General features: G+C 49.3%; 1 protein-coding gene across 1 annotated transcript in view; it reads right to left on the reverse strand.

The window, feature by feature from the left end:
- Nucleotides 1-3,332: 3,332 nt before the first annotated feature.
- LOC116837068 (killer cell lectin-like receptor 2) overlaps nucleotides 3,333-21,931 on the reverse strand; it is a 29,070-nt gene continuing 10,471 nt past the window's right edge. Inside the window, exon 4 of the mRNA XM_032801220.1 lies at nucleotides 3,333-3,443. Within this exon, the coding sequence (XP_032657111.1) occupies nucleotides 3,333-3,443 (111 nt within the window). The remainder of the gene's footprint in view (nucleotides 3,444-21,931) is intronic.

A 21,931-nucleotide genomic window follows, 5' to 3' on the forward strand; every position in this document is an offset into this window, starting at 1 on the left:
AGTGAGAGTGTTGGGAGCAAGAGAAGGTGAGAGCTTTTGTTTGCACTTGCAGGTTCATAAGCAGACCACTGGAATTGAGGTCTAAATGATGTCTCTGTCTTTGTTCTGCATAGTGATAAGAGCAGCAAAAGTTCTCATCTCATCTTCATTAGGTATATGAATGCCCTGGAGAGAGGAGGCCTGACTGTCCTGTTATAAAAAACACTGCAGCAGCCTACAGAGGACATATCGATTTTGTTTCAAGTTTCTGACTGAAACCACACAGGAAGTGTCAGACTTGTACTGCTATTTTGAGATGTGCTGCCTTTGCACAAAGACCTCAGAGTAAAAAGACTTTTGTCTGTAAGAGCTAAAGAGATGCAGACAAAATGTATAGACCTTTCATTATTTTCCTGTTTTCTCATCCCTCCTGAGTGAAAGCAAATCGTCCCTAGGACAATATCTAGGCCTTATCGCATGCTGAGGAGGAAATTTTCGTGGGAGTTCCTTGTTAAAATATTGGTAGCACTTTCGTGGCCATGGTAATTACAAGTCCAGAGACTCTCTTTCTTACCAGATGACAATTTCCAGGTAAACTGTGTTCTTATGCAGTTCTTTTCTGGACAGCTAAAGCCATTTTAAAGCTGGAGGAAAACTGGCTTTCTGTTTCTGGCAAAGCATTCTCTCCCTCTCTCCCCATGTAAGTTCCAGAAGCCAACTCATTGACAATCCCCAGTCACTTATAATAGCCTGTAGTCACTGTTGATTAGCTTCTTTCCTCCCTTCCCTCTGAGCTTCTCACTGCAATTCTGCAGCAATCAGCAGGAATCTCACTGCACATAGCTATCCCAGAATGGGTCAATGATGGTGTGTCTGTACTGCAATAAAAAGCCCACTGACAGCCGCAGCTAGCCCAGGTCAGCTGACTCATGTTCACAGGACTTGGGTTGTAAGGATATAAAATTTCAGTTTTGATGTTTCGGCTCTGGATGGACTCTCGCGGAGTCGCAGAGCCTGAGCCCAAACATCTACATTGCAATATTATAGCCCTGCAGCCCATGCCCTCTGAGACCAAATCAGCTGATCCAGGCCAGCTGCAATCTTTTACTGCAGAGTAGACATACCCTGAGTGTTGGGGTACATTTCGCTGGGTCTGTCCTCTTTGCTGACCATAGTCACCATTTTGGACTGTGCAGGGACCTTACATCCCACTCCACAACCCCTGATAAAATTTGTCAGAGATTTTCTCTCTGATTTCTTTTTGCATTGACCTAATGGCCATGTACTGCAGAAAACAAGAGCCAATCCCTTCCCTGATTCTGACATTGCCCCTCTAACTCCTCTCCTGTGAGGATAGGAAGAGAGGAGCTACGTTCAAGAGACAAAATCTTGTATTAGACTGAACTAGCTTTCCCCAGGCACAAGCAGCCTCTCTCTCCTTGGAGAGAGAAACTTGCATTCTGACAAGAGGGCTTCCTCAGGTGAGAGGGGCCACTTAGGGTGTCAGGTGTCAGCAGGGCTAGCTCCAGGTTTTTTGCTGCCCCAAGTGGTGAAGAGGAAAAAAAAAAGCTTCATTCTTCAACAGCAATTCGGCAGCCGGTCCTTCCCTCCAAGAAGGACTGATGGACCTGCCACTGAATTGCCACCGAAGACCCAGATGTGCCGCCCCTTGCCATTGGTCGCCTCAAGCACCTGCTTCCTGTGCTGGTGCCTGGAGCCGGTCCTGGGTATCAGGCTGAGAAGAGGATCTGAGGAAGAAGTGTTATATTGAGGTGTTTAGTGTTGCCACTTATCTCTTTGGGTGAACTATTATTAAAGATATAGTCAATGATAAATCATTTACAGAATTAGCAAAGCATTTCTTGACCTGATAGTGAACTAACTGACTCCTTAAAATATAGTTGTATCGAATAGGAATGGGATGAACAGTTGCTCATGTTAGAGCCGTCGGTATAAAAATGACTTTTATTTTGGATAAAGGAAAAACAAGAAAGAAGAAAAGGAAAGTCTGTGACAGAGTACAGTTGCTGTGTCTGTTCTGCAACAAGTTTCAGCAGCTCTGAAAACAAAGTGGCTGCTGTCTCTGCATAAAGGAAACCTTCCTCAATATTTAAAGATGCTATAGTGAAAAAAGGTATTGCAGCTTTGTAGTTAAATACACTATAATTCAGGTTAATAAGAATGTTCTGATTGGCTGTTTATCTGTTCAAAGGGATGTGGTTTATCAAATGAATATGGTACTACTCACTGTGAATGGCTAAGGCCTGTCTCCTTCCATTACAAATTGCTCAGCATTTTCTGCGATTGCAGGAAGTATTTGAAAATTACTGTAATCTACAACATAATAGATGCAACATACTACCTCTAGAGGCAGGGATTATGCCAGAGTTTGTCTTTGTGTTCAGGAGTCAGGTTATGGCAGGAAACAATTCACATCATTTCTACATTCCTCTTGCTGCCAGTGCAGTAGGTTCTGGGCGAACGGCCTTCTTCTCACAAATACAGGGGTGTTGTTCTTCACAAGAATAGGATTTGACTGCTCTGCTGGCAAGATGTACACAGTCACTTGTTGTGTAAAGTTGTGTGAGTGTAAACTTAAGATAGAATGAGACATCTTAGTGCCTGCCTTGCCATTAATAGTAACCATCCTCAACAGTGGTACCCATTGTGGCATTGGTAGAGGAGCAGGGGACAGGAGTGAGTTTACTTTCTAAAAACACCTTGTGAATGAATCTAATGTTGCTGAAAGTGAGATGTATATAGGCAGACCACAGAGAACAAGTGATATATCAACAGAACTGATCTAATGAAGCATTTTAGTGTTTTCCTGTCACTAACACCATATGAACCATTTTGGATTCTACTGTGCACCAGACACATACAGTGCCACAGACATTTCTGAACTCATTCTCCTCTCTGTAGGCCAGAGGATGATGGCTTCTGCTCAGCCAAGCAAGGAGCATAATAAACCTGCCTTCTCCACTCAATAGCTGAGCAGGGACCTCTCACAACAGCAGTCCCTGCACTCTAATGAGTTGAAAGGTTGCTTGGTTCTGATCTCCCCATCCCCCCGGGGAGCACAACTTAGAAAAGTGAGTCATTCCCCCTCTGTTTCCACTTGCTTATGGAGCAGGGCAGCCCACCAGGGGGAACAATCTATTCCATCATAGCAGAGTTCCCGCCTCATAAACACAGACAAGCCCTGAGAAAGATTGTGCCATCCTGGGCAGTGCAGCTGCACACCACCTCCTACACAGGACTGTGTCATAAAACCCACAAGCTAGTCCACTGTTTGCAGGAAATAAACAAGTAGGTGTAATAAGTAGTGAACAGTTTCTGCCACTGAGAGGCACTTACAGGTCACTGGAGAGAGCTGTGCCATCCTTCCATACCCAGGGCTCATTGGCTGTCTTATGGGACAGTCCAATCCAGTGACAGGTATGTGTCAGTGATTTTATGAAATTCTGCATGGGAGCAAAACCCAATCATTTAAATCGAAGGTACCCTCTTCTGCCATTCTATCAGTGTAGGGACAGAGATGTATTTGGAGAGCCCATGTGCTGACCTGCCTGGAGTCTTCAGTGCTTTCACTTGAAAGGTACAATGTTTCTTTCTCCAGGCTAATTTTCCCAGACATTTTATAGAAACCACGTAAACAAGGAGAACCAGCTGACATCATTCACTTAGAATTTTTAATGGATTTTGACAAGGTCCCTCACAAGAGTTAAAAAGCTAAGTTGTCATAGGGTGAGAAGTACTGTGTTGTTGTGAATCAAAAACTGGCTAGGAGACAGAAGCAAAGAATGGCTTCAATGGTCAATTTCCATCCTGCCCAAAGGTTAACAGACATAAGAAAGGCCTTACTGGATCAGACCAGTAGTCCATCTAGCCCAGTATTGTGCCTCTGACACTGGCCAATGCCAGATGCTTCAGAGGGAATGAACAGAACAGGGTAATTATCGAGTGATCCACCCATGTCATCCAGTCCCAGCTTCTGGCAAACAGAGGTTTTGGGACACCCAGAGCATGGGTTGCATCTCTGACCATATCACTGCCTATTAATTTCATTGGGTGACCCTGGTTCTTGTGTTATGTGAAGGGTTAAATAACACTTTCTTATTCACTTTCTCCACACCAGTCATGATTTTATAGACCTCTACGAGATCCCCCCTTAGTAATCTCTTTTCCAAACTTTTTAATCTCTCTCATATGAAAACAATTCTCTATACCCTAATCATTTTTGTTGACCTTTCTGTACTTTTTTCAATTCTAATATATATATTCTAAATGGGGTGACCAGAAGTGCATGCATTTTTCAAAGTGTGAACATTCCACAGACACTGGAATTACAAACCAGCCAGATTAACTTTTGTACCCAGAAAGATAATGGAGCAAATAATTAAGCAATCGATTTGCAAACAACTAGAAAATAATAAGGTGATAAATAACAGTCAGCATGGATTTGTCAAGAACAAATCATGTCAAACCAACCTGATAGCTTTCTTTGACAGAGTAACAAGCCTTGTAGATAATGAGGAAGCAGTAGACATGATATATCTTGACTTTAGTAAAGCTTTTGATACTGTCTCACATGAGCTTCTCATAAACTAACTAGGGAAATGCAATCTAGATGGAGCTACTATAAGGTGTGTGCAAAACTGGTTGGAAAACCATTTCCAGAGAGGAGTTATCAGTGGTTCACAGTCATACTGGAAAGGCATAATGAGTGGGGTCCTGCAGGGATCAGTTCTGGGTCCAGTTCTCTTCGATATCTTCATAAATGATTTAGACAATGGCATAGAGAGTACACTTATAAAGTTTGTGGACGATACCAAACTGGGAGGGATTGCAAGTTCTTTGGAGGATAGGATTAAAATTCAAAGTGATCTGGACAAACTGGAGAAATGGTCTGAAGTAAATAGGATGAAATTCAATAAGGACAAATACAAAGTGCTCCATTTAGGAAGGAACAATCAGTTGCACACATACAAAATGGGAAATGATTGTCTAGGAAGGAGTACTGTGGAAAGGGATCTGGGGGTCATACTGGACCACAAGCTAAATATGAGTCAACAGTTAACACAAAAAAAGCGAATATCATTCTGGGAAGTATTAGCAGGAATGTTGTAAGCAAGACAAAAGAAGTAATCCTTCCCTTCTACTCCGTGGTAATTAGGCCTCAACTAGAGTATTGTGTCCAGTTCTGGGAGCCACATTTCAGGAAAGATGTGGACAAATTAGAGAAAGTCCAGAGAAGAGCAACAAAAGTGATTAAAGGTCTAGAAAAGATGACCTATGAGGGAAGATTGAAAAAAAAATGGGTTTGTTTAGTCTGGAAAAGACAAGACTGAGAGAGGACATAACAGTTTTCAAGTACATAAAAAGATTGTTACAAGAAGGAGCAAAAAAATGTTCTTCTTAACCTCTAAGGATAGGACAAGAAGCAATGGGCTTAGATTGCAGCAAGGAAGGTTTAGCACTGGAATAAATTGCCTAGGGAGGTTGTGGAATCTCCATCACTGGAGATTTTAAAGAACAGGTTAGACAAACACCTGTCAGAGATGGTCTAGATAATAGTTAGTCCTGCCATTAGTGCAGGGGACTGGACTAGATGACCTCTCAATGTCCTTTCCAGTCCTATGATTCTATGATTCCCAGCTCAGACATATAAAGAACATCAATTTGATGTGAATAAAATATTTTACATTCTTTTTATTAATTAGTTTTATTACAGTAGCATCTAGAGGTCCTAACTGGATTGGGACCCCATTGTACTAGACACTGTATAAACACAGTGTGAGAGACAACCTCTGTTACAATCTATCTAGCCAAGCCAGAGAAAGGGTGGGAGAATAGCAGTATTGTTATTCACCTTTTACAGATAGGGAAATGAGACATGGAAATGTAAGGCCCAGGTCAACTGACTCAGGCTTGTGGGGCTAGCACTGCAGGGCTAAAAATAGACTTGGATTGGAGCCCAGACTCAAAGACCTTCCCAAAGATAAGGCTGCAGCCTGAGCCAAATGTCTACACAGCAATTATACAGCAAAATAGCCTGAGTCCCACAAACCCAATGACACTGGCACTTGTCTAATTACAGTATAGATATACCTGAAATTAACTGTATCAGCTCATGAAAGTGTGTCATTATAGATGACTCAATGAAAACCTTTGCTCAATGTGCAGTTGTGGATACAGAAGCAAGTTAAGATGCACAAGGAAGTCGGTGGTGTACAATATTGAGAGTGTTCTAATGTCTTTACACAAATCAGTAGTGTAGCTTCATTTGGATACTGTGAGCACTACTATGGGGATTAAGAGAAGAGGGCAAGAATGATCAAGGCCAAAGAAAAAATCTCATATCAAGAGTGATTGAAAAGACTGTGACTGCTTACTTTGGAAAGGAGATGAATAAGAGAGGACATGATAAAAATGAATAAAATAATGAGACAAGGTGGCTGAGGTAATATCTTTTATTGGACCAACTTGTGTTGGTGACAGAGACAGAGCTCTGTGTAGTGAAGAACTCTGTGTTGCTCAAACGCTTGTCTCTCTCACCAACAGAAGTTGGACCAATAAAAGATATTACCTTGTCTTTCTAATATCCTGGGACTGACATGTCTACAATTACACTGCACATGAAATAATGAATGGCCTACAGAAGGTAGACTGAAAACTTCTATTGTTCCTGTTTCATAACACAAGAACAAGGGGACATTCAATGAAATTAAAAACTAGCAAACTCAAAACTGCTAAAAGGAAATACTTTCCCAAGTATTGTGTAATTAGATTGTGGAACTCATTGCCACAAGAAGCCATTGAGGCCAAGAACATAGGAAGATTGGGAGATGATATTTATATGGATATCAAGGATTTCCAGAGTTATAATAAGTTTTACAGAAGTAAGTCAGCTAAGTTTCGATGTATCTCACAGATCATTTCACTAACTCCCCCAAATACTTAGACTGGCCCTTTGTACAGTGGTGTGATCATGATGGACAGGAAGTGGTTACATTTGAGGACACAGTTGTGTCAAAACATTGTTTTGCAGCCCCACCAAAAATGTCTAGGTTGACTCTGGGAATTGAAGGGAAAGAAATCACCAGTTCTTCCTTGTTTTCTATTTTAAGGAGTTTGGAGCCCAAAGAAGTACAATAATCTATATTCCCTGGCCAAGTTTTCCATTTAATATAAAAGTGGTAACAGGACTGTCTATGCTGCTTCCAGTTCTCTGTGCAAGGGATGCATTTAAATCCTTGAAAAGAAAATATATTTAAAGATGCATCTTATTTCTGGGTTGATGTGTGTGCTTGCAATTGCAGATGGGTTCTTGTCATGTATTCATAGAATATCAGGGTTGGAAGGGACCTCAGGAGGTCATCTAATCCAACCCCCTGCTCAAAGCAGGACCAATCCCCAACAAATTCATCCCAGCCAGGGCTTCATCAAGCCTGACCTTAAAAACCTCTAAGGAAGGAGATTCCGCCACCTCCCTAGGTAACCCATTCCAGTGCTTCACCATTCTCCGAGTGAAATAGTGTTTCCTAATATCCAACCTAACACTCCCCCACTGCAACTTGACACCATTACTCCTTGACTTGTCCATATGTCCCAGTGACCTTTGTCAGATAGCATTCAACTTGCTCACGTGTTCTTCTTAAAATAATCCTTTTCCCCTCCCAGACATTACTGTAACCAGTACAACCTTCCCACAAGGCTCAGTCAATATTTTTATTTAGTAATATTCAGCTCTGTTATTATCATCATTGGATGTATTGATAATTAGATGTAATTTATGGTTCACTTTGTAATGAACAAATATGAAGCTTTCTTCACAAAGTGGTTAACTGATCCCAAAAATTATGTGCTTCCAGTTTCTTGACAGGAGAGGTTAGTCAGTTGCTCATGGGTGAAATTTCCTGATGGATGATAGCACAGTGAATTATACCTTTTAAAATGAAGTTGCAGTTTGACAAATCCATTTTTCTGTGCAATTGAAGTCAACAGAGATCGAATCTTAATATTTGTTGCAATTCTTTTTGTGGTGTTCAAATATATTTGAAATAATTAAACTTTTGCGGCTCATTTGCCTATTTTGTGAATTTTTTTAACATGCATATTAAAAACCTGATTCCCTGAATATACATAGAAAAATGTATTTTATAATTTCCTCTAATTAATAGCTCCCGGTTAAATAAAGTGAATGCCTGTCATAAGCACAGGATAGTAAAAGCCAGCTTCTAGGTTTGTAAGGATTATAGATGAGTCCAAACCACAACTCCAGATCCAAACACTCCCAGTTGGAAAGTTTAGATATTGAGACAAAGTTCCTCCTCTACCTCCTCTTATTGTTCCTCCTCTTATTGTTCCTCCTCTTATTGGCGGATTTGCTTACCTCACAGATTTACCCTGTGGGTCAGGAAACAGCCCAGAGACCTTCCCCTCTGGTAGAAGCCACAGTCCAGGTCAATTCCACCTGTGTTTCATCAGGAGTTGAGAGGTTTGGGGGGAACCTGGGCTCACTCTCTACCCCAGGTTCCATCCCAGGGCATTGTGGACTACAGCTGTCTATAGTGCCTCCCAGTACAGTTGCGCAACAGCTACAACTCCCTGGGCTACTTCCCCATGGCCTCCTCCCAACACCTTCTTTGTCCTCACCACCAGACCTTCCTCTTGATGTCTGATAATGCTTGTACTTCTCAGTCCTCCAGCAGTATGCCTATTCACTCTCAGCTTCTTGCACACCTCTTGCTCCCAGTTCTTCAAACTCACTTCCTCTCCTCTGGCAACCTGGCTCCATTTGGCCTGACTAGAGTGAGCCCTTTTGTAGCATCAGAGTGGCCTTAATTAGAGTTAGGCGCTTAACAGCCTCACTTGACTCTTAGCAGGTTAATTAGAGTCAGGTGTTCTCATTAGCCTGGAGCAGCCCCTGCTCTGCTCACTCAGGGAACAGAAACCTGCTTCTCCTGTGGCCAGTAGTGTATCTCCCTTCTATTCCTCTGCCGTAGAGGGAAGGAAGGAGAGGGCTGCTGCTGCTGCTGTTCCTGCTGATCTCTTGGCCCTCGCTGCTGCTGCTGCTGCTCTTCCTGTGCGCCCTGGGCTGGGCCAGATGCCACCACTTCCATCCCTACCTCCTCCTTCTCTGCTTCCCTCTAGTTGGCTGGCTGCTGCTTCCCTCACCCCACCCCCCGACCCTCAACTGCTGCTGTTGCTCCACCTACAGCCCTGGTGAGGAGAAGAAGGCTGCTGAAGGTCTGCTTCCCAGAGAGGAAGAGAGTGAGGGACCCCGGCTCTTGTTGCTGAGGACACCTTCTGAGCGGGGTCCCTCCTGCCTGGACACCAGACCACCACCACCTGGAGCTGCTGGGACTACTGTGGCTGTTGCTGGGGAGCTGTTGGAGCCCCTAGGAGGAAGAGGAGGAGGAGGAGGGGACCACCTGCTGCTGGGAGACCACATGCAGACCACTGTGGAGGGGGCTTTTCTGGACTGAGTCTTTTTTGAACTGTGCTCTTGTGGTGGGGGTTTGGACTGTGTCTGTTGGGACACCAAGGGTGTGGCGTGGAGCCTGCCCGCGGTCCATCCGTGTTCCCCTTCGCTCCCACCACCATTGTTGCCCCCTCCATCACCCCTGCTGGCTGTTTTCCTTCTGCTTTGGCCTCCTCCCTCTGGGACTGAGCTGCTCGCCTGGTTCACCACACCCGCTTCCATCATTTGGGCCTGCAGCAGCAGCAGCTCACCATTGACTTTTTGGCACAAGTGCCCGTGAGCGCACCCCCCCTTCCCCCTCCCCCTGGACTGACCCCTTTCCTTTGCCACATTTTTCTGCCCCACCTATTTCCCTCTGTGGCCCTGATAGTTCTGCCTAAGCCCTGCAGCTATCCCCATGGTACCCCTCTATTCCATTCCCAGCTAGCCCTTCCCCCCAACCCCTGTGGATCCTCCGCAGCCCTGATTGGTCCCCTCCCCATCGGTGCGCGCCATCGCCCCCTCCCATGTGCTTGTCCCGTCCCCATTTTGGTTTCCCCTTGTTCACTGCCTGCCCCCTGCCATTGCCCCTCTGATTCCCCTAGTGCAACTAGAGAGCCGGAGCTCCCTCTGCGTCGGTGCCGGATGAAACCCTCCAACCACTAGGATCCTTGGTTGCTCCCACCCCTTTTAGCCTCCCATCGGCGGCCCTCCTCGCCCTGCTGCACCTAGCGGGGAGGGAGTGGATTGCCTCGCTCTCCTGCCCCCTCGCCCGTGCTGTTTGTACCCTCACCCCAGCTCTCAGTAATGGGCAGGGGAATGTGGCAGGGAGACCTCGCGATACTGGTCTCACTGCCATCCTCATCACCTGCCCCCGTGTCCCGCCTGCCCAAGCCTCTACCTCCGAAACGCTGCTGCTTGATCCACCTACCAGACTGCGCCCTACTGGGGCACTGGCGGCGGCGAGTAGCTGGAACAGACCTCCGCTGCTGCCGAGTCTGGGCAGGCCGCCGGTTCCGATGCTGGGAGAGATCCCAGGCCAGTGGAAGGTTCGGGAAGATGGAATAAAGGGTAAGGGCCCCGCTAGAGAAGACCAGGCATCCCATGGGGAAGAACTGCCCCCACTTGCTGAGGCCCCCCTACGCTGCGGCATCCCTCCCTGATATTCCCTACCACGCAGGGAAGCGGGAGGCTCTGCGAGTGCCCCCGGCCCTGGCCTCCAGGGCGTAGCCAGGTGCCAGGCGGCCCCCCCGGCAGAGCCTGCGCGACTGCTCCTCTGACCACCGCTCCGCTCCACTACAAGCGGGACCGGGGCCCCTTTCCCACCTGCCGAGAAGAACGGCGTCCGTGCCTCCTGGTGCCCGCCATCGCCCACAGAGACCGATATCGTGGGTAGAATGTGGCGAGGGTGGTGGGCCACGACCATCGGTGCAAGCCTCTAAAATCTATGGGAAGGTGGTCTTTTTTCCTGAGGCATTGGAGGGCGCCGCCCAAGGAGAAGCCAGGTTTAGACGGAGCCATGGCGGTGGGGGGTGTGTTCTCCCCTGCGCCCGCTGGAAAGACCTGGGGGGCCGGTTGAGATCTGACCTCCGTAGCTCCCTTCCTGTCCAATGCGGCCCACTGTTGCCACCCCTTTCTGCCTGGGCACCCCATCTCCATCAATCACCCTCTCCCCTTGGCTGCAAAGAGACCACGCCCTCCGTCACGTCCTCTCGTTCCGCCAGCACAGTGCAGCTTCAACTGCCGCCGCGGGCGTGGCGGGGAGGCGCTTGAGGGGTCTTTCTGTCCCCACAGGGAGCCCCACTACTGGGTTGCATTATTCAACGGGGAAGGGCCGTGGAGTGCTTAAGGCCGGTCTGCCGGTGCTGGGCAACGTGCCAAGGGATTGTCCTTGGCCCAGCACGGCGGAGTGTCCGGAACCCTGAACCCCGAACAAGGTGCCGGCCCTGTTCATCACCGGCACCCTGGCTGCCCGACCCAAAGCTGCCATCCTCCTCCTTCTCATCCACCAACTGTGGAGGAGGGTGCGGCGGAGATGCCGCCGGACATGGAAGGAAGGCTTGTCTCAGGTGTGATTTATTATATAGGAACTGGGACCATATAGAATACTGGTTGCAACAAGGTCCTGTAGTGGTACCAAATCTATGTAAAGGGGAACAATATAAGGTGTCTAAGACCAAGGTAACGGGTTACTGGTTTATAATTGTGCATGTCGTAAATATGCTGTATCATCTGTAGTTGAAGTTTATGAATATTGGCTGTATGCTGTCCTGTATTTCAAACTTGTTGCTGTGTTTACTGGGAATGATCCCAGAACAAGTTGGTGTCAGCTCAGCTTAGCCTGATTGATGGCCCATTAAGGACCATTAGCTTACAACAACATTGAACCCATTGAGAGAGGGAGATAATGCATTGTGACGTTTAGCAGGGTGAGAAGGGAAACTGGCCGCATGTGACTGCAGACTCCATTTTGCTGTAAAACTTTCCAACATAAGAACAAAGAGGTCCTTATGCACCTGGAAAAGCTATATAAGGTGGAGGCCATCAGCTCCATCTTGTCTTCAGTCCTGGGCTTCTTACTCTGGAGGGACTTTGCTAACAAAACTAGAAGACTTGCACAGAAAGGACTGAGGATGCAGCCCATCCCAGTGGGGGAATGTTCCAAGAGAACTGATGATACGATGTTTTATTCTTCCATTTCACTTTGCTACATTTAGCCTTTAGAATCTGTTAAAACAATTTCGATACTGTGTAGTAATGATTCATTTAAAACAATTCTAGCTCTCATCTCTCTCTTTTTCCCTTTATGAATAAAACCTTTAATTTTAAGATATTAAAGGATTGGCAACAGCGTGATTTGTGGGTCAGAATCTAATGTGTATATTAACCTGGGTCTGGGGTTTGGTACTTTGGAAGATCGAGAGAACCTTTTGTTCCCTTTGATACTGGGAACTGTTGTTTCATACCATTCATTCCGCAGGACGGTGGCAACTGGTGGTGATGACTTGAGAGACTGGAGGTGTGCTACAGAAATTGCCTGTGTTGACCATTGTGGGGTTAGGCCAGTTGGGAGTGAAACCGAAGTCAGTGTGTTTGTCTGGCTTGGTTTGTTTGCCTTAGAGGTGGAAAACCCCAGCCTTGGGACTGTAACTGCCCTGTTGAGCAATGTGTCCTGATTTGGCAGATCTCAAGTTGGGTCCTGCTAGAACCACAAATCATCACACGGAGGGGGGAATCCTCGCTCGCCTCTGCGTCCACCACTGCCTCACGGACCACCGAGTCCCTGAAGCTTTTGAGAGCCACTTGCCCCCCGACCGACCCCTGTTAGAGGCAGGCCCCGCGGATGATGCCATGGAAGAGGGCTGGATCCTTAGTGCAGGAGAAGCGGGGGCAAAGCGAAAGGCTCCAGAGCCTCCTTAATCCTTCGGATACAGGAGCCCCGGAAGAGCAGGAAGGGGGGCACCAATGATGAGCCTTCCACCTTGCCCCCTGATGACTCCCGTTCTGTGGTGCTGGCTGGGGACATCGTGGCAGCACCGGAGGGTAACGCCACCCCTCCTCCAGGGTCTCATCCCGTGGAAGCCCCCAAGGGAGCCTTTCTCGCCCCCTTCCCACTCGAAGCCTTTGCAAGCGCTGACATGGGTATCGTCTCGGGTGCTAGCGGGAAGGGCCCTGGGGTGGTGGATGGTGATCTCCCTTCCATCTACGAGGAGATCGAGGCCCTGGGTCTGACACCGGTCACGCAGGGGGAGGACGACCCTCTGCTAGCGGGCCTCGATCTGGGTGATCTCACCACGGTCCCTCTGTCCCCGAGTTCCCTTCCTCTAACCACTGCTTCTGCTCCCAACTCCAGGGGTCCCCTGGATTCTTCCATCAAGCCGGCTGCGGGTGGCACCCTGTTGATGGCCAGTGCCCCACTGCTGAGACCCGGTTCCCAGGGGGTGTCCCTCTTGGATGTGGAGGACCAGCCCTCCTTCCTAGGTGGGGACCCCATTGACGAACATCTATCTCTGGATGCCGAGGCTGCCGCACGTGCCACAGTGGCTGAGCCCGGCATCGTTAGGGATCCCCTTCCCACTTCGCAGATCCCTGAGCCTGGCCAGGACGAGCCACCGTCCAGCGGCTCAGCTATAGAGGCTCAGGATCCTGCCTCTACCCCCTTCCCAGATTCTCTCCCTGATCCCCGCCCTACTCCTGTTAGTCCTGTCCTTGTCCCCCCAACCTCCTGTGATGCCAGTGCCACCCCTGGGAATACCCCCCAGGGAGCGGCTTCACTAGTTTTTTCTTGTCCCAACCCACCAGAGGCTGCAGTTTTTCCCCCGCCCCTTGTTGAACTGGGGAGCAGGGCGGGTAGCGTGGTGTCAGCCCATCGGACGCCATGTCAGGGGTCTGCCCCCTGCCTGTCCGCCTTGGTGGGCCACGGGGCTCTGACGGGGGTCCCACTGGGGGACAGTCATCAATCAGTGACGCCGCCCCCCATGCACTGAGGGAGGAGCTGCGGGAGTTCCTTGAGGACGTCCGTGGCTCCTGTAACAAAGTCCAGCTTGCGCTCCGGCAGTGGGGGGATTTCCATCACATCCTCCTGGCTGTGAGGGCCCTCATGGGGGAGGGTAAGAGGACTGGGAAGCAGGCCGCCGTGGCCTACCGGTGGGGCCACCTCTTCCGTGACTCTTTACTCACCTACGGGGTATGTCACGGATTGCTGCGCAGCCTGCCGGAGGCTGTGGGTGTGTCAGCTGGTGAGGATCTCCCCCAGCCCTCCTCATCTTTGCACTTTAAACACCCAGGGCTGTAGGATGGGTCTCCGCAGGAGCCAGGTGCTCTCCTTCCTCCAGGAGGGGGGGTACTCTGTGGTTTTCCTGCAGGAGACCCATATGGATCCGGCCGCTGAAGCTAGCTGGCGGCTGGAGATGGGGGAAGGGGCCTACTTTAGGCACTTCTCGGTTTGCGTGGCTGGAATGGCGACCCTGTTCTCCCCCGACCTACGGCCTGAGGTGCTGGGGGTCGCCGAGGTTGCGCCGGGCCGCCTGCTGCACCTCCGGGTCCGCATAGAGGGGCTTGTGGTTAATCTCGTCAATGTTTACGCCCCGACATCGGGCCCGGAAAGGTTGCATTTTTATCAGCAGGCATCTGCCTTCCTCGGCTCCCTGGATCCTCGTGAGTGCCTGGTCCTGGGGGGGACTTTAACACCACCCTCGAGGAATGGGACCTCTCGGGGACCGAGCAGTGCCCGGCCGCCATGGACGTCCTCCAGGAGATTGTCGAACGCCACTCCCTGGTGGAAGTCTGGCGCGACCACCACCCGGACGATGTCTCGATGTTCACCTTCATCCGGGTGGAGGCCCATCAGTCGCGCCGCTTCTGGCTGGATCGTATTTACCTGTCGCATTTCCACCTTTCACGGGCCCACTCCTCCAGGGTTCGGCCGGCCCCCTTTTCGGATCACCATCTTGCCACTGTGACGGCCTCTCTCTGCGCGGAGAGGCTGGGGCCGGCCTATTGGCACTTTAATAATAGTTTGCTGGAGGATGCGGGCTTCATGGCATCCTTCGGGAGTTCTGGCTGGCCTGGCGAGGGCAGAGGCGCCTTTTCCCTCGGGCGCGGCGGTGGTGGGATCTGGGGAAGGTGCGCCCGGCTCTTCTGCCGTGACTACACCCGGGGCGCCAGCCGACGGAGGGATGCGGCGATAGAGCAGTTGGAGCGGGAGGTCTTGGAGCTGGAGAGGTGTCTGGCCGCCAGCCCCGAGGATCCATCCCTCTCTGCGGAGCGTGCCGGGAGAAGCGGGAGGAGCTCCGGGCCCTCGAAGACCATCGGGCCCGGGTGCTTTTGTTCGATCCCGCATCCACCTCCTTCGGGAGATGGATCGCGGCTCCCGCTTCTTCTATGCCCTGGAGAAAAGGAGGGGGGCCAAGAAGCACGTCACCTGCCTCCTGGCGGAGGACGGCACCCCCCTCACGGACCGGCAGAGATGTGCGAGAGGGCCAGGGCCTTCTACGCGACTCTTTTCTCCCCGGATCCGACCGATCCTAACGCTTGCAGAGTGCTCTGGGACGGGACTCCCGACGGTCAGCACGGGCGACCGGGACCGGCTAGAGCTGCCTCTCACTCTGGCCGAGTTCTCGAAGCCCTCCGTCGCATGCCCACCAATAAATCTCCGGGCATGGACGGGCTGACCGTGGAGTTCTACCGCATGTTCTGGGACGTCCTCGGCCCAGACCTGGTCACCGTCTGGGCCGAGTCTTTGCAGAGCGGGGTCCTCCCCCTCTCTCGTGCAGGCGAGCCGTGCTCGCCTTATTGCCAAAGAGGGGGACCTCCGCGACTTACGGAATTGGCGTCCCATCTCGCTCCTCAGCATGGACTACAAAATCATTGCAAAGGCCATCTCGATGCGGCTAGGGTCCGTGCTGGCGGACGTGGTCCATCCAGACCAGACCTACACCGTCCAGGCGCACGATCTTTGATAACTTGTATCTGGTCCGGGACCTTCTGGAATTAGGGTGTAGGGATGGTCTGTCGTTCGCCCTCTTGTCCTGGATCAGGAGAAGGCGTTCGACAGGGGATCCACGGGTATCTCCTGAGCACTCTGCGAGCGTTCGGCTTCGGACCCCGGTTTGTGGGTTTTCTCCAGGTGCTGTACGCTTCTGCGGAGTGTCTGGTCAGGCTCAACTGGACCCTGACCGAGCCGGTCAGCTTCGGGCGAGGAGTGCGGCAGGGGTGTCCCCTCTCGGGTCAGCTGTACGCTCTGGCGATCGAGCCCTTCCTCTGTCTCCTCCGTCGGAGGTTGACGGGGTTGGTGCTTCGGGAGCCGGAGCTGCGGCTGGTCCTGTCGGCGTACGCTGACGATGTGCTCCTCGTGGTCCAGGACCCGGGCGACTTGGCGCGGGTGGAGGCTTGCCAGGCTGTGTACTCGGCGGCCTCTCCTCGCCCGGGTCAACTGGGTCAAGAGCTCTGGCCTGGTGGTCGGGGACGGGTGGCAGGCGAGCTCCCTCCCACCCGCGCTTCAGGCCATCGGTGGAGCGCGGGTCCGCTGCTCTATCTCGGCGTTTACCTTTCTGCCACGCATCCGTCTCCGCCGGAGAACTGGCACGGTTTAGAGGGCAGGGTGACGGAGCGGCTCCGGAAATGGACGGGACTACTCCGGTGCCTCTCCCTTTCAGGGGAGGGCACTGGTGCTTAATCAACTAGTCCTGTCCATGCTCTGGTACCGGCTCAACACCCTGGTCCCTGGCCCCGGTTTCCTGGCCAACCTCCGGACGGCGATTCTGGAGTTCTTTTGGCCAGGGATGCACTGGGTCTCTGCAGGGGTCCTCCACCTGCCCTGGAGGAGGGGGCAGGGCCTGAAGTGCCTACGCACTCAGGTCCATGTCTTCCACGCCTCCAGGCCCTGCAGAGGCTCCTGTATGGTGCAGGTAGTCCGGCGGAGCGTATTGGCGCACGCCTTCCTCCGCCGCTTCCGAGGGCTCCGATACGACCGGCAGCTCTTTTACCTCCATCCGAGAGGTCTTCCGCGAGACCTCTCCGGGCTGCCGGTCTTCTACCAAAGACCTCCTCCGGACCTGGAAGCTCTCTTTCAACGACCAGGTCCATGGCGGCCACCGTGGGGGCCTGATCTCCTCGCGGAGCCCCTGCTACACAATCCCCAGCTTCGTGTGCAGGTGGCGGAGTCCCCGCGGTGTGCCAGAGGCTGGTCTTGGCGGAGTCACCAGGGTCGGAGACCTCCTGGACTACGACTGGGGAGACTGGCTGGATCCCCTGACGCTCGCTCAGCGCATGGGGCTCTCCAGACCTCGTACCCCTGGCGCGTACTTCAGGAGGTGAAGGCCGCTTTACTGCCGCTGCTCGGGCCTACCTCGACCGGGTCCTGCGAGAGGGCATGCCCCGCCCACCCTCCACCCCAGGCCCGTGGACATTTTTATCGGGCCCCTGCCCCGTGGACCCAATCGGCCCCCCCCACCCTTTCACTGCGAGCCGGCTGCACATCTCTGCAGCCGGTTCTGTTCCAGGCCGCGCCAAGGAAACATCTGTACACGCTCGTGCTCCACACTCTTCACTACCTCACCCTCGCGTCCCGCCCTGATACCAAATGGCGGGACCTCCTGCCACCTCTCGAGGGTGAGAGAAGCCCCGGTGGGCCAGCTTATACTCTGCCCTGGTCCCAAGGCCTGCCGGGGATGTCAGTTGGCGGCTCCTTCACGGGGCCGTGAGCACGGGCGTGTACTTGGCGCGGTTTACCCCTGTCCCAACACCTGCCCTTTTTGTGGCATGAAAGGAGACCCTGGCGCACATTTATTTAGAGTGCGCCAGATTGCAGCCCCTGTTCTCCGGCTCCTCTTGAATCTTATTGCGTCTGGTTGCACTTTTCCCCTCACCTTTTTATCTACACACTCCCCATCCGTGGCCCCACGAAGTCGTGGGATCTCCTTGTCAACCTCCTCTAAGCCCTGGCCAAACTAGCCATCTACAAAACCAGGGAGAGGAGATTGGCCGATGGGATTTCCTGTGACTGTGGGGCCTATTTCTGCTCCTCTGTCCGTTCACGCATCTGGGCAGAGTTCCTCTGGGCGTCATCCACTGGCTCCCTTGATGCTTTCGAGGAGCAGTGGGCATTCTCTGGAGTTCTCTGCTCGGTGTCCCCATCAGCTTCCCTTTGTTTAGCCCTATGACCTCACTCCCGATCCTGTTTTTTTCATTAGTTGTCCCACAGAATTGCTTGGTGTCCTAGACCTGTGGATCCTCCCCTTAGGCTGGGGGAGGTCCTTTAGAAATGGGTGGGCTTCGCCCGCCCACCTCCTGGATACCAATAGGACTACTCTGCTGTTCACAACTGCCCTGGGTCTATCACAATATGATCTTTGTGACTTGCCTGTAGTACAATAGGATTCTATCTAATTTGCTGTCCACCACGGCGTTAGTTGCCCTGTTCCTGTCCCTATAGTGGCTGGAACCAAAATCCAAGAATCAAACTCCCATGAACTTTGAGAACATTTACATCTGGAGCTAGACTCTACAGTTCATCTCCATTGAGAATATTTCTGTGAAAGGGTTTGCCATTATTCTAGGTTTGGAGGCAGAAAGGTTTTTATGATGCCTAAAAATTAAAGTGCAATCTGCATGTTTCTCAGCACTTATTTTCTGTACAGCACATGCATGACTGTTGACTATCTCATTATCTATTGCCAGGAGCGTGAGCATAGGAAATAAAAAAATGAAAACTCAACAAGTCAGAAATAGCATACTGTAAAAGGAAGCCAGATAGTAAAAAACACAGTTAAGACTGCCTAACAACCTGCACTCTGCCATAGCTCAAGCAAAAATCACAAGAGAACCTTATCCACCCAACTTCGCAAATGTTTGGATTTACTGTATATTTAAAGCTTCATCCATAACAAAGGTGTCCACAAAATTAGAATATCTTAATCTTAATTATACGGAGGATGAACTGAATTAGTCTTTCTTTATACTCATACTGAGGGCAGAAGAAAAGACATGATTTACCAATTCCTGATTAGATACGGAATACTAGAGACAATAATTCTATTCCCTACACAATGATCCCATGCACCAACAATTGCATCGGTATCCTGAGACAATATAAACAACTTCTTAGACTCAGAATATGGATTACAAGGCCTGTTGTGTTAGGCCAAAGACTCTTCAAGTGCCCTTTTCACAGCTGGCTTGGATAAAGAGATGTGCAGGCAAAAGGCTCCATTCCTACAGATTCTAGAGAAGCTATGGAGACTGTGGGCAGCACTACTGCTATAAGTTGTGAGCTGGAGGGAATCACTGCTCTTACAGATCTTGTGTGGGTTGGTGGTAGTGTAGATTCATCAGTATTTTGCCAAACTTAAGCCCTTCAGCTCTCCAGGAAAATTTAAATTCATAACTGGGACTTGATTCTGAACCCCCCTACTCCATAAAGTTTGGGTGAGTTTGAATCCAGTATTTTGGTTATGCCTGTATCTGATAAATACAACACTACTGTGTTGGCTCATGCAAAAATTTATCATCAAATGAAATATTGTCCTGTGTCATACATATAACAATCCCGTGAATACACCCTGGAATGACATTTACTTTTTTTTTTTGCCATGGCATAGCACTGTTGACTGATATACGAGGAGCTTAACCAAGTTAGGTTTTTTATTTCCTTGTAGCACAATAGGCTCCTATCTAATTTGCTGTCCACCACAGCTTTAGTTCACCATTCCTTTTGAAAAGCCCTTTTTCCTTACTTGACACCTGTGTTCAAGAGAAGAGAACCCATCAATGATATTTATGTTTTCTAAGGTGGAAACAATGGGAGTGTTTGGCATTTGTGTTACCTTTGCATCTGGTAGTCCCCACACTGGAATTCTGGTATCTGATTTGAAGTGTTGTATTAGTTATCGTCCTGTATTCAGATCCCCAAGGGAGAGAAAAAGCCAGTCCTATAGCACTGTCTGTCCTGTTAGACAGTGCAAATTGTGAGAAGAGGAAGAACTATTTGCTTTGTGATGATCCAGATGAAATGGCATAGGAAGTGCTCAAGCTGAGATGAGCTGTCCCTACACAAGGTGCTCAAAGAAAGGAGACTTTCATCTATATGGGCTGTACTGACACCGACAAGACCTAATACAGTAACTTGAAAGTCTAGGTGGGGTTATTTAGATGCTGAAGTATATTAAACAACTGTATCTTGGAGATAAAGGCTCCATTGGACACCAGACACTTAAAAAAAGTCTTTAAATTCATATTTATCAAGCTGCTCTCCAGAGCAGGACTTGCTTCTTACTCTACTTATGAGAATAGAAAATTGGGGCACTCTCTGGAATTTTCCCATTTTATTTCCTGGTCTCTGCTCCCAAACAATTAATGCAGCATCCCAACAACAACAGCATTGGATGGCAATACCAGCAACCTGAGATGCTTCTCTGCCGCCAGTCACATAGCCAAATTATCTAATGGTTCTGTCACAACAGAAACAGTTTCACTAGAAAATTCCCATTGGTGCTGAAGTTAATGGAGGTCGGTGTAGGTGCAGTGGTTCAATCGCATATATCTGATAGCAAAATTGGGAGCTTTGTTTGCAATAATAAAAATGAATTGAAGAGAATAAAATGGGAGATAAAATATCACAGAACAATATAAACACTTTCTTACAAAAGGTTTGAAATCTTGTCCTTATTTTCTTTAATTTGGTTATAATCAAATTCTCATTGTAATTACTTGAATATCACGTAATTTTGGAGTTTTGTGCCATGATCTCAAAGAGATAAGTCAAATAACTGCTTCCAATCCTGAAACTATTGATGTCATAAGTGATGTAGGTGCCATCTCCATAGAATTCATAATCATGACAGTGATGAGGAATAAAACAGGTGGAGAATAGAGCACTTAGGAAAGAATTCGAAGAAGAAAATTCTTGAGAGCCATACTTGTTCATATTCCCTTAGACTAATGCATATATTATTTTTTAAATTAAAAGAAAAGAAGAAATATATCTGATGTCAGTTTTCAAACTGCTAAGAAATGTCCAGGGAAGAAGGGAGGAGCTAAGAACACTTCAAGCTTTTCAGGTTCCTAATGTAGAAAGGCCGAGCTCAACTGTCAGACTATGGTATGAAAGTGATAGAGTCTGAGTGATAGAAATGTACCAACATTTTGTTTAACTGGGACCTGGAGAAAGAAATTTATGATGCAGTGACTGCTGGAAATAACCGTAATGCTAAGGGCATCTTCCTTGCCCATTCTTCTAGCCATGTCAACCCTTCTTTGAACCCCAGCTTTGGGTCCCCTTTTCTACTGCATAAAATTCAAGATTCTTATCCTTTAAGATCTGTAGCAATTCAGAGATTTACACATATTAAGGCCAGATGGGACCAATGCAATATTTTAGTCTGACCTCCTGCATATCACAGACCAAAGAATTTCACCTAGTAATTTCTGCATTAAGCTCATAATTTCTGTTGGAGCTAAAGCATATTTTTTTAAAAAGAAGATATCCAGTCTTTATTTAAAAAGTTTAAGTGATAGAGAATCAGACCAGTTCTGTCCTTCTATACTTGTCATCTCTTATCTTTTATCATGTTGTTTCTCCTCATCCCCTCCTTTCCAGCAAAGATGCTAGTGTGAACCCCCTGTTTGTCCAGTCTTCACACTTTACTCCACACCACCAGTCACACCCTCGCTGGCCTAATGCCCTGCCAGAACTGATCCATCAACACAATAACCCTCCCCTCCTCCAAATCCCTCTACTAGAACTACTGCTGCTGTGATGTACAGAAGAGATCAATCAACTCTTTTTAGCTAGATTGAGAATCACAGAATCATAGAATATCAGGATTGGAAGAGAACTCAGGAGGTCACCTAGTCCAACCCCCTGCTCAAAGAAGGACCAACACCAACTAAATCATCCCAGCCAGGGCTTTGTCAAGCCGGGCCTTTAAAACCTCTAAGGATGGAGATTCCAACACCTTCCTAGGTAACCCATTCAAGTGTTTCACC

Source organism: Chelonoidis abingdonii, chromosome 1, assembly GCF_003597395.2.
Source record: "Chelonoidis abingdonii isolate Lonesome George chromosome 1, CheloAbing_2.0, whole genome shotgun sequence".
NCBI lineage: Eukaryota > Metazoa > Chordata > Testudines > Testudinidae > Chelonoidis > Chelonoidis abingdonii.